This window comes from Salarias fasciatus, chromosome 15, assembly GCF_902148845.1.
Source record: "Salarias fasciatus chromosome 15, fSalaFa1.1, whole genome shotgun sequence".
Classification (NCBI taxonomy): Eukaryota; Metazoa; Chordata; class Actinopteri; order Blenniiformes; family Blenniidae; genus Salarias; species Salarias fasciatus.
In genome coordinates, this window is record NC_043759.1 from 19,485,290 (window position 1) to 19,497,004 (window position 11,715).

General features: G+C 44.7%; 1 protein-coding gene across 1 annotated transcript; it reads right to left on the reverse strand.

Annotated features, from left to right (window-relative positions):
- Positions 1–473: 473 nt before the first annotated feature.
- dll4 (delta-like 4 (Drosophila)) lies at positions 474–9,854 on the reverse strand. Its single transcript, XM_030110314.1, has 11 exons — positions 9,398–9,854; positions 8,971–9,231; positions 8,519–8,576; positions 7,588–7,851; positions 5,329–5,389; positions 4,112–4,242; positions 3,687–3,856; positions 3,374–3,593; positions 2,172–2,901; positions 1,865–1,973; positions 474–1,389 (listed from the first exon to the last, which is right to left on the reverse strand). Exons 1-11 carry the CDS (start codon positions 9,449–9,451, stop codon positions 1,384–1,386), a joined length of 2,064 nt encoding a protein of 687 aa, XP_029966174.1. The 5' UTR covers positions 9,452–9,854; the 3' UTR covers positions 474–1,383.
- Between the last annotated feature and the right edge of the window lie 1,861 nt (positions 9,855–11,715).

The window sequence follows — 11,715 nt, forward strand, 5'->3', positions numbered from 1 at the left end:
CAGTCAAGTGGGGCTTTTTTTCCCAAACATGACATGTTATTCCATGAAATCTGACTGAGTAGCAACAACGACATGTATGCAACAAACAATCACAAAACACACACAAAAAATAATTTTCTTTTTCATTTACTGACAAACAGTTTTCAAAGAAGTTTTATTCTTCAGAAGTTTGGTCCTTATAAATATGCATTATATACAAAATAATATTATAAAACATATAAAGAGCAGTGTGTCATATTTAAATTAAACTCTGGAAATAATCACTTTAAAAAAATTACATTATTGGTTCTGTACTTTTGAAATTTATTATAGGCAGGCAGTGGTGTGACAGTCTCTTCTCCTTGTTTTGAGTCTCTTTGTTTTTCTCAGTTGTGTTGCATAAAAAAAAAAAAAAACTTTCTATGCACACTTTTGTTTTTCTCTTGGATCTGGCACTGCACAGAATATTGCGCTCCTGTGGTTTTTCTCTTCAAATACCCAATGATTAAAAAGTATTCTCCCTGCTGTTTTTCTTTTTTTTTTTTTCTTCTTCTCCTCTTTTTTTTTTTTGGTAGTGCAAATGATCCAAGAACAGACAAGGGCACAAATTTAGCATTCAAACCCCCTCTTTTAAGGCTTCTAGTGAAATTTGGGCTGCATACAATCTTCACCCTTGCATTGACGCGTCCAACCGGTCTTTTTCCATGTGATTGACAGTTGAAGAATCTTTTTTTTTTTTTTCAGACATTCAGACTCTTCAGCGTTGGTGAGGTTGGATTGTGACGGTGAGTTAGTTCATTCATCTCGACCCTGAGTCTTGCATAGCAGGCGAAGCTGGCAGGAGTGAGTTGGGGGGGGGGGGGGGGGGGGGGGGGGGGGGGGGGGGGGGCTGGTCAAATCTTAGGCACCTTTTTGTTACTGATTGGTTGGCTGTCAAAGTTTTCATGATTATCACAACAAGGCCGGGTCGGGGGCGACGAGGGGCGACGATCCACGTTCAGCTCCGTTCACTGTCCAGGATGGCTGAGATTTTTTTGAATTTTCATTCCACCGATGCTCTGCGGGCTTCTCGCACCTCGTGGAGACGGTCCGTCTGCCAGTCCCACTGTCACGGCCGAGAGAGGTCCTTCACTGTACATGTTGTGCATACAAACACTCGGTCGACGCATAAAGTTTCTCAGTTCTGTTCTCGTTTTGTCGTGTGTTTTTTTTTTTTTTTTTTGTGTCTTTGTAGAGCAGAGGTTTTTCTGCCCTCTCCAGTTCTCAAGTGTCCCAGAGCAGCAGTGAACATCTAAAATGATCTCAAGTCTCTTCTCAGCATTTGTAAACACTCCAGAATATTATATTCTGCCATGATTGTGTCTTTTTTCCTCAATCTTCCTGGCCTTCTTGACCCCTCACAGTTTATACCTGCAACGGAAAGAAAGCATTTAGTTCAATGTCAATAAAGTAAAACAAAAATCACATCTCCCAAAAATGGTTCGAATCACTCTCAGAGTTTTTCTACCCCAACTGGTTCAGTGTTGCAGATATGTAAAGCTTGAAAGTAAACATCCTAAAAATTCCTCTAAATGCCACAGCAGTAAAACATAGCACCGTTGAGACCGAGCTCAGCCAAACATGTGTGAGGAATCACTCAAAGTTCACATTTTACGTCACCGAATGGCCAAGACAAAGAACAGCAAGCATAATTCACAGAAACTAATAATACCTAAGATTTGGCTTTCTCCAGCCTTGACGACAATTCCCTACAAATAGCATCGTCTCTTGTCATAAATGTTGGTTTGCTCAGAAGGAATGGCGCACTTGGGACAAGGTAATGCTTTTTAAATGCAGGATCTGAGGAAGTGCTGATGAAGATATGATTTTTTTTTTTTTGGCTTACCTCAGTTGCTATGACGCATTCTCTCCTCTCCTCTGCTATTACAAATACCGACTGGTACATGGAGTCTCTTGAGGAACATATCGTGGATATCCTACACTCTGGCTTTTCACTGCAAACACAAATCACACTTTCTGTTAACTTTGAACGAGAAGCACATGGGAGGGGAGGCATGAAGACAGAGTTGTTTGTAGCCAAGCAATTATTAAGTACATAGAAACTATTGTTTTTCATATCGATTGAAACTGTGAAGTAAGTCAGTAATTAAAAGTGTACTTGTGAAAAATGGGAGTTAAATGTTTTTCCTCACCTGTACATTCTACTCAAGGGCATTTTATCTTCTAAACACTTGTCATAAATAAGACTTTTATCCTCTTGCGACTTTTCATCCTTGAACTCTTTTGATTTTGAGCTGTATGAGTCCAAGTGATAGTTCCTGTGGATAAAGTTCGATTTCTCTGAGTCACAGTCTACTTCCAGGCTGACTTTCTGGTTGGTGTTCTTCAGCTGCGACGCGGGGATCAGGTTATCCCTCTGCACGCTGGACAGGTTGTTCATAGTCTCTGTTTCTCCCCTCTGCCGTTGGGCGTGCCTGTGGATGTGCCTCAAGGCCAGGCCCACCATGCACAGGAGCACCAACAGCGCCACCAGCCCCACCGCCAGCGAGATCGCCGCCCACTGGAAGCCGTCTTGACTCTCTCCGTTCGGCGTGACGGCGGCGAAGAATTCACACCGAGGTCCGTTGAAGCCCGACGGGCAGTCGCAGGTCGCCGGGGGCTTGCCCGGCCCGCCACCGCCGGTGCAGAGGCCGCCGTTGAGGCACGGCCGGAGGGAACACTCGTCCAGGATTTTGTCGCAGTTGCGGCCGCCGTATCCGGCGGGACAGACGCAGGTGTAGTCGTTGATCCGGTCCTGGCAGGTGCCGCTGTTGAGGCACGGGTTCCCGGCGCATTCGTTGATGTTGATCTCGCAGCGCTGGCCGGTGAACCCCGCGCGGCAGCTGCACATGCGCACGCCGCCGTGGATCAGACACAGACCGCCTGCAAAGGAGGAGGAGGAGGAGAGTCAGCATCAGCAAACAGAGCGACACTTCAACATCAAGGCGTCTCGCAGAGAGCGCGATCTCTATAAACCCCTCTGAGTTCACACATCTTCATCAAACCCAAAGAACAACCGCAGAACGGCCGCGTATTGTTCTCTCCACGCAGAACAATCCCGAAGCCCTCTGTGTTTACAGGAGGGCAGAAATTGAACTGCGCTGGATATTTGTCCCCTTTCATCAACAAGCGCGGCGAGCTGCGGTGACATTTACAAGCCGCTGCTCTGAGCTGCCGAGTGTTTATACGGAGGACAATAGACACCAAGTTCCCACCAATTCCTGTTGTTCCACACTGCTTCCAGTTGCAGGAATTTGAAGAAGGGAGGGGGGGGGGCGGTAGTTGGAGCAGAAAGAGCGAAGGGAAGTTCAGAAAGGTGGGAGGTGGAGGGGCAGAGAGGAGAGGAAGAGCGTACCATTAGCGCAGGGAAGCGACGTGCACTTGTCCACTCTCTTCTCGCAGTTGAGTCCGGTGAAGCCGCGGGGACACTCGCACATGTAGCTGCGGCCATTGTCCTTCTCCCAGCACTTGCCGCTGTGAAAGCAGGGGTAGTCGGCGCACGTCAGCAGGCTGTGCTCGCAGTGGGAGCCCTCAAAATTTGGGGGGCATGTGCACTTGTAGCCACTCTCCAGATTCTGGAGAAAAGGGAGAGAGAGGGGAAAAAAATGAGTGTGCATGTCAAAAAAAAAAACCTGTGTAAATTGTAAATGTAGGCGTCTCTGACTTACTGTGCAGATCCCTCCATTCCTGCACGGGTTGCTGTCGCACTCCTGCATCTCCAGCTCGCAGTTGACCCCGGTGAAGCCTGGCAGGCAGGTGCAGGTGTAACTTCCCTGGCCCGTGTTCATGCAGGTGGCGCCGTTCACACAGGGGTGGTGATGGGTGCAGAAGTTCAAGTCTGTGGGGGAGACAGGAGAGTGTTTGTTTACAGGGTGCCTGCAGGAGGATTAAAAAAATATAAAAGCAAAAAAAAAAAAAAAAAAAAGATAGCATCTACCCCGGATGTGTATAAAAAGCTATGAATAGAACACTTCAGAGGAAACCCAATTCACCCATGCTTTCAAGTTAATTCAAATGAAAACAGCGAGCAAGTAATATGAGATGATCGTTTTTAAAAAGGAACAGCAGCAGTGGTGCAAGTGGTCTGCTGTACCTTGGTCACATAATAGGCCTCCCCAGCCCTCCTGGCAGTTGCACTGCCACGGCAGCTGGCAGGTGCCGTGCTTGCAGGCCGGGTACTTCTTACACTCGTCGCAGAACGTGCCCTGCCAACCATCTCTGCACCTGAAAGATGAGGAAAAAGCCTTTATAGGATATTCTGAATTAATATTTCAACGTTAGTGAGCAGCACGCAAGTTAAATTCGACAGTCTTAAAAAGTGAGAAGAAAATCGGGGGTGAATCGTAGCAAACAGTCGAATACAATCCTTAAATTCTCATTCATTCATCAAAAGAAATATGAAAAACTAAGAAGTTCACTGTTCATTTGGAGGTTATATGTTGCAAAAATGAAGTAGAAATCAATCTAAGATATTTCTGCAATATGCAGCTTTCTTTAACCTCATCAGGTGAAGACATATCATCTGTTAAATACAATTATTCACATGTTCTTCAAAAAATAGCAATGCAAACATCGTCTACATTACAAATCACATGAACAGAGTGACTTTAGAATAGAACAAGCCAGTATTAAGTCTAAATGATGAAACAGGACTACGCAGCTCAGTAATTATGAATGATGACAATATAAGAGTTTTTGACTGTGAGCCATAGACCAGAGTACTTTTCTTTACTTTATCTGGAATATCCATTCCTCCGCACAGTGTGCTGCAACCTGAACAAACCATGAGACTTAAGATGCTCCTTTTTTTTTTGCTTAGTGAGCAAACACACGAAGGCAGCTTTACTGTGCCGGGTATCCACGACGGTCTGACCTCAATTTGGGTTTGTTTAAGTGGTGGGAATGATGGATTTGTGTCTAAAAAAGACGGCGAAATAAGAATTTGGGAGGATTTTCTCACAGCAGAGTGCATGTGTGCATTATCCTCAATGGTGAGTGAGTGAGTGAACGAGACGGGGCAGTGACAGGGAGGGAGCACGGAAAGCAGAAAGCCCAGTGAGTGATTCAGGGAAAACAGCAGAGGGGCTGAGACCGTGTTGACTCCGTGATCTTGGACCCTCTCTTAATGAATCATGCGGACGGAGCTGATGTGAATCTTCAGATGATGGAGCTGATTTAGTCGTACGTGCATCGGCAGTTGAAACACAACAGAGGCCTTCCATGTGAAGGGGGCTGACACAGTTCCCATAAGTATCCCTGCTCCGCGACAGCCAGCACACATTTCAACACCTCCTAATTATTAATACTTACACACACTCGCCGGGTTTGGAGCAGTTTCCATTCCTCTCGCTGCAGCCCTCCAGACAGATAGCTACAGCGAAAAGACAAACATACAATAAGTCGGTTGTTCTTCTAGTGCTTTTGCACATCAACACATTAACCACATTTAATAAATACATTTAACATAAAAAAAAAACAACTTTTCAACATCCTAGTCAGACTCTTTAAAATGGAAACAGACGCATTAAGGAAAACTTTCAACTTTCTTAAAACCAGACCAAAAACATCAGGAAAGCATCTAAGTTCATCAAACCACACCTGGACTCTTTTTAAAACTACACCAGAGCTCTTCAGCCCGAATCCTCACCATTCAGAAAAGACATGAATTCCTCACAGCGAAATATAGCCAGACTATTAAAGCTACACACGGATTCTTAAAGTTAAACATTAACACATATAGTTTTCAGTAAATCCCTACGACATTAGGGAGGCCAACCGCTTCTCCCTCGATAGAAACAACCAAGGCTGCACAGATTGAAATAGCCAAGTACGCTGAAGTACATGAGGCCTTACTCTGTCTCAGTTTTCCACTGAAACCTTCATGTGATCTAAACCTGTCCGCCACACCCCCAGCTGCCTCGCGGGGGTAAAAAAAAAAAAAAAAAAGAATGTCTGAGAGTTTGCTTGCCCTGTGTTTTAAGTGTACCGGTTCTTCCATGACACTGATTCACAGGACAACATATCAGCCGACTGACAGTAAGCGGCCGGTTTAGTCTGGAACAGATGCTCGCTCTCAATAGCAGACAGCTGTCACTATTGTTGTTTGTGGTCTGCCAGAACCATATTTGCAGCTGCCACTACTGCGTGCCTGACAATGGAGGGGACTAAACATTGATGGCGCGTGGCAGATAATAATGCCACGATTAACCTTGGCGCGTGCAGCCGCTTGAGCTCCTCCTATCAATGCTCCCCCTCCCTCCCCAGATTAAGTTACTGGTCACGCGCGCTGGTTCAGAGGTACAAAAATACTGATTTTTGGAATTCAATTTGCCTTTGAAGAGTCTATATATGTGTCTATATAATCTCACCTGTTCAGTTTAAATGTCACCAAAGAAAGTATTTAGCTCGTCTTAATTAAGTAACCACATTTAATAACTATTTCATTCTTATTTCCTCCTAACTCACACAGGTGGCTTGAACACCGAGATGGGCGATTCTCAAATTTTGGCATTTTCCGAGAGTCCTAGACTGTGTGAAAATGTGCGAGAGTGAGAGGAATGTGTCAGTTATAGAATATGTCAGTGTTCTTAAACGTGTGAGAAGCTCTGGAATGTGTGAGAGTTGAAAACTGTGTCAGTCGTAGAACGTGTCACAGTCCCACAGTGCGTTGGAGCTCTGCAAACGTGTGACCGCTCCAGAATGTCTTGAAATGTACCGAAACGGCATGCTGGAACATAAACGTCCGATTAATCAGGTATTCTAACGGGAGTTTTATGAAGGGTTAAACTGATATCTGGGAGTAAGGCGGAGGAAATCACGGCGTCTGAAAGATGCTCAATCTGTCTTTCTCGTGTATATTTTCTGTAGTCACTGGCGATGGATGTGTCTGTAATTGCAGCACGTGAGCCCATCTGGTTAGAATTTGGCGCCACTGTCAAAATAGCACATGCCAATTTCTCTTTCACCGCCAAGTGACATGGATGACAGATCCGCCGTCACCCATGTGGTCACATATCGAGCACATGGTAACGATTACTCTCCAATCTACTCTTTGATTAATTTGTTTTGGTGAAAGGGGGCCCTTGGTATTATGAAGCCAAATGGCATCGGGCCTCCTCATAGGCCCATTCAGGGCTTTCCAAAACATGCAAGTGTTGCTCTATGGTTTGGCCAAGCGGGGTTTGCTCAAGTATAATGCGTCTGTTGTCATGCTAAGCCGCCTGTTCCCCGAAAACCCATATCCAGCGAATGTTTGCAAGACCACAGCCAATTACGAGCCAGTAATATATGAGTACAGATTATATGATGCGGACGTTTGTGAGAAATGCAATCCGCACCAAAATTGCCCGGAACACTCGCCAGAAATCATTAGGCTGCTGCTTCAGTGTCTGTAACTTCTGCTTGTCAAAAATAATCACCCTCTTCAGGCACGAATGAAGCAGAGAGACTTGAGAACTTCAGAGAACTTTCTTCAGGTAAGGACTGTAATAAACCCACTTCACCAGTTCACAATGAAAATATGTGTGACACACAAAATGAGCCAAAACGGCTTGGTTTCCGATCGCTTACGTTCTTCACAGTATTTCCCCTTCCAGCCGGGCAGACAGGACAGCTGCCCATCTCGGGTGCAGGTGTAGTGGCCAAATCGGTCGTCCCTCGGCGTGCACTTTTTGGAACAACTTTCCCCGTAGTAGCTTTCGTTGCAGATGAACCTGTAGGAATACTTCAGCTCCGTCTGGTTTTCGTTTTGCGTGAACTGAGACCACTCGGCTCCTACGCCCAGCTGCCGTTGGATGGCAAAAGAGCTGATCAGAAAGTCTGGGTTGTTGGTGTCTGGAGGGAAAAAAAAAAAAAAAAAAAAGAAGGAAGAGGAAGTCAGATTTATTGCAGCAAGTCTAGAGTGCTTATGTTCGGTGATGATTGTGTCAAGAACTGTATCATAAATGACTTATGGGTTCAAAAGTCAACCGCTTTTGGTGTATTAATCTGCCCAGCAGCAAGCTGCATCCCTTATCAAATCCCATACAGTTTAGATGAAAGATAAACTCAGGTTGAAATTTCCTCTTTCTTTCCGTCAGCAAAAACATTCCCAGGCCCAGTCCCCTCTTCCAAAGGGCGGAACAGAGTAAGGTGTAAAATACAGGAAGATGTAGTCAGGGGTTTTGGCAGGCACTGCGTATTCTCACCAAAGCCCACAGCTCTTTCCCACGCCAAAAATAAACTCCAGGAAGTTCAATTGTATTGGGTATAAGAATGAAAAAGGTGTTCTGAAGTTCATAACAAAGGAATGAATAGGCGTGAAAATTGTCTGAAAGTATGAACAATTAACGGGAGGTGAAGAGGGAAGCGATGTGTGTCTGAGAATCGTTTATAATCTCTGATTTTACCCGTTTTTTTGTGCTTTTTTAGAGACAGTGCACGGGTGGTAAAGTGCCTGGAGCCTCCTGTGTAAAATGTACAGACAGAGCTCCCTCCTGTGGTAAAAAAATGTTGCACTTACCTACAGGTAGATTTCCATAAGGTGAATGCCAGGCTTCAATTATTAACGAAAATGACCCCTAAGAAGAGAAGAAGACACGTGCAATTAATACAAATAATCAGGTTTAAAAAGCATTTTGCTTTTGCAGAGAGCTCTGGATGTTGGTAAAACATTTCGCACGTTATTCTGCAATATCTAATAAGTTTTTTTTTTTACGCATTGAAAAGTGCAGTTCCAAAAATACGCGTGTGCATCAAAGAATATTCCGATCATTGCACGGCCTTCTGGATTTTGAAACGCATCAGCCCGATCTGTTTGTCGGCTGAGTATTACCTAATGATGTGGATTAGAGGCGCTGACCAATAACCGGTGCGCTCCCAAAATGCATAGCAGCCGCCTGTAAACAACCGAACAGCGGCCGCCGGGAATAAAAACAAAATAAAAGTGCGCGTCCTTCAGCCGCGCGCCCTTACCGGCCAGCCAAAGTTGAAGGGGATCTGGATCGGTCTGGGAAAAGCGCCGCTGTCCCTGGCGCTGAAAGAGTTTGTCCCCAGCACCGGTGTCACTGTACTCCCAAAGATGCAGTCACCTGGAGACACCACGGCCTGATAGTTCTTCAAGCAAATTCTGAAATAAGTCCTGCAGTTGGGTTTGCACGCGTTTCCGTTCGCGAGCAGCCCTCTGTGGTTTTTAAATTCGTGCAGATCAAGCTCAAAAACTCCGGATCCGAATACCTAAAAGAGAAGAGAAATTATTTAAAAGAAGACGTGGTGCGGCTATGTATCATTATGCAAAAAAGAAAAAAAGAAAAAGAAAAAAAATCCTGTAAAATAACTGATTCTCCATCTGCTTTCACCGAGGTTTGAGGACCAGCAGGGAGATGCAGATTCTCCTTCATACCTGTGATAACAACGTGGTGCTGAAGGCGATGGTAAAGGTGAACCAGGCTGCCATCCTTCTCGATTCTCCAGGGCAGCCGCGTCACCAACCAATAAGGCAGTAAAACCTTCTTATTCCGAAGTATTCACTCCGAGGAGAAACAAACGGAAAATCAAATCTCTGAAAACACACATAAATCCTCCACTCCCTGGGAGTTCCCAGTAGCTCCTCGTTGCCCGTGCGTCAAAAGCGTCCAGAGGAAAGCGTTTCCAATCTCCAAGTTATCCAAAGGTGAGGGAAGACCTAAATCCACAGCCGTGCGTCTTTCTGTCAGTAGGCGTCCTCTCCTTCCAGGGTACTGTACTCCACAATGGTCACTCCGCTGTGTGAGAGCGGCTCAGAGCTTGTTTTGATGCTGAACTCGGTGCGTCAGTGCGCCACGGATGTTCATCACTCGTCTTATTACTAGTGAATGAACCGTAGTGTGCCTTCTCCCAGATATATAGACTTCCACTGCGCCGCTCATTACATAAACTGTCACTCACGCCGCTGGCCACGCCCACTTTACATATTCAACCTTCTCTTCCACCCCAACAACAATTATCCAGATCTAATACCCACTGGCACTGGGATAACTGACCACCATGGATACTGGGCGATTATTAACAAGCCGCAACATCTGTTGACTTATTTTTAGCGCGCAATGCGCCTGACGCACGGTCACACATCACGCGCGATGAGAAAGGGACAATGCAAGGAGGGCCGAAACTTTAGGAATATAAGGGAAATCAATTACAGTCTTCCTCCGTGCGCTCATTTGCCCTCGGTTCCACTCAATTGCACGCGTAATTAGCCTTACTAGTGCGTCGGAGCCGTGCGCACTGTCCTCTCAGACGCGTCACTCTCAGCGGGATCATGTGCGCGTCTCCCCCGGGATGCACCTTTCACAAACAATGAAACCAGAAATACAATTACAGGGGAAATCTTTCCATTTGTTTAAATTTCCGATGAATCCGATTTTTACTTTCTTCTGGATTTACCTTTTATTTCTTAATTGGTTGATATAATAAACAACAAACACATCCACACAATATATTTTCACTATGTTTAGAAATAAGCTGAATAAAAGAAGAGATAAATTGGCACTTGCAGGGAGTGCAGAGGTCTATATGTTGTGTCAAAGCTCGGGTTTTAATCGAACATCTTGGCTTGGGTGTGCCTCATCTCATTGGTGGCGTGTGCCCCTTCACGGCCACCCATGCGTTTTACGGTTAATGGCAGCGTGCCTCCTATTGTTGCGGCGCGTGTCCCACTCTCGCCCTCATGCGGGTGTAATGTGCGGGACTGGAGCTATAACTATTCAGCTGTATGCAAATGATCCTTCCCCCCTCATCCCTCTTTCTGCCTGCACCCGTAAATGCTGTTTTATTCCACCCTTGGCCTTAAGGAGCCAAAAGCAGTGACACCGACCGAGGTTTCCATGCTGGATGTGGAAGATTTCATTCAATTTAGTGGCTTAAAACTGAATAAAAGGACCCTAATACCTCCTTTAGAAATAAAATATAAACATTATAAGAATAAAGTCACAACACGCACAATTAAAAAAGGTTAAATTAAGCTGACAATTTATATTTACTCTTTAAAACAATATAAAATAAGTTCTGTTCAGACAATATGCTTGAAGAACCGCATCCTGTGATGTCTCTTGGCAAATAAAGAGCTTTTCCATACGGTTTCCCCCTATATGCCCTGGCTGTTTTTGACCGTCTGACTGGTTGTATTTGTTATTCGATCGCCCGTGTCTCTCTCATTTACCATCTGGTGGGAGACTGGCAGACCGACGCACCGTTTTCTATCGTCTGTTCACGGAGGGGACAAGCCAACTTTCTCCAACCTGTTCATCTACATTCTGTCTGGCATTAGTTTTGAGTTTGTGGGAAAAAAAAGGGACCGACAGTTATTTTTTTTTTACAATGTAAAAAAAAAAAAAAAAAAAAAAAAAAACGCAACTCAAAAAATAAAAACAATAAATTATGCCTTAGTAAAAGAAAAATAATAGTTTTTCTTGACATAAGTAGTTTTTACTTCCTTTCAGTGTTTTATTATCACATGATTACTTTTGAAACATTGAGGTTTACCAGCATGTTAACTATGTATTAAACAGGGACTTTCAGGTTGATTTAAGGACTCCTCTGGCAATTATCAGGGAGGAAAGAGAAGAACAGATGAATTCCTGATTCACAAATCTGTTTCCAGTTTCCTGCCTTTTTCCTTTCATGTGTGATTTTGCAAATTGAGTACGACGTGTTTCTTAAAATTAAGCCACGTGAGAAGATGAG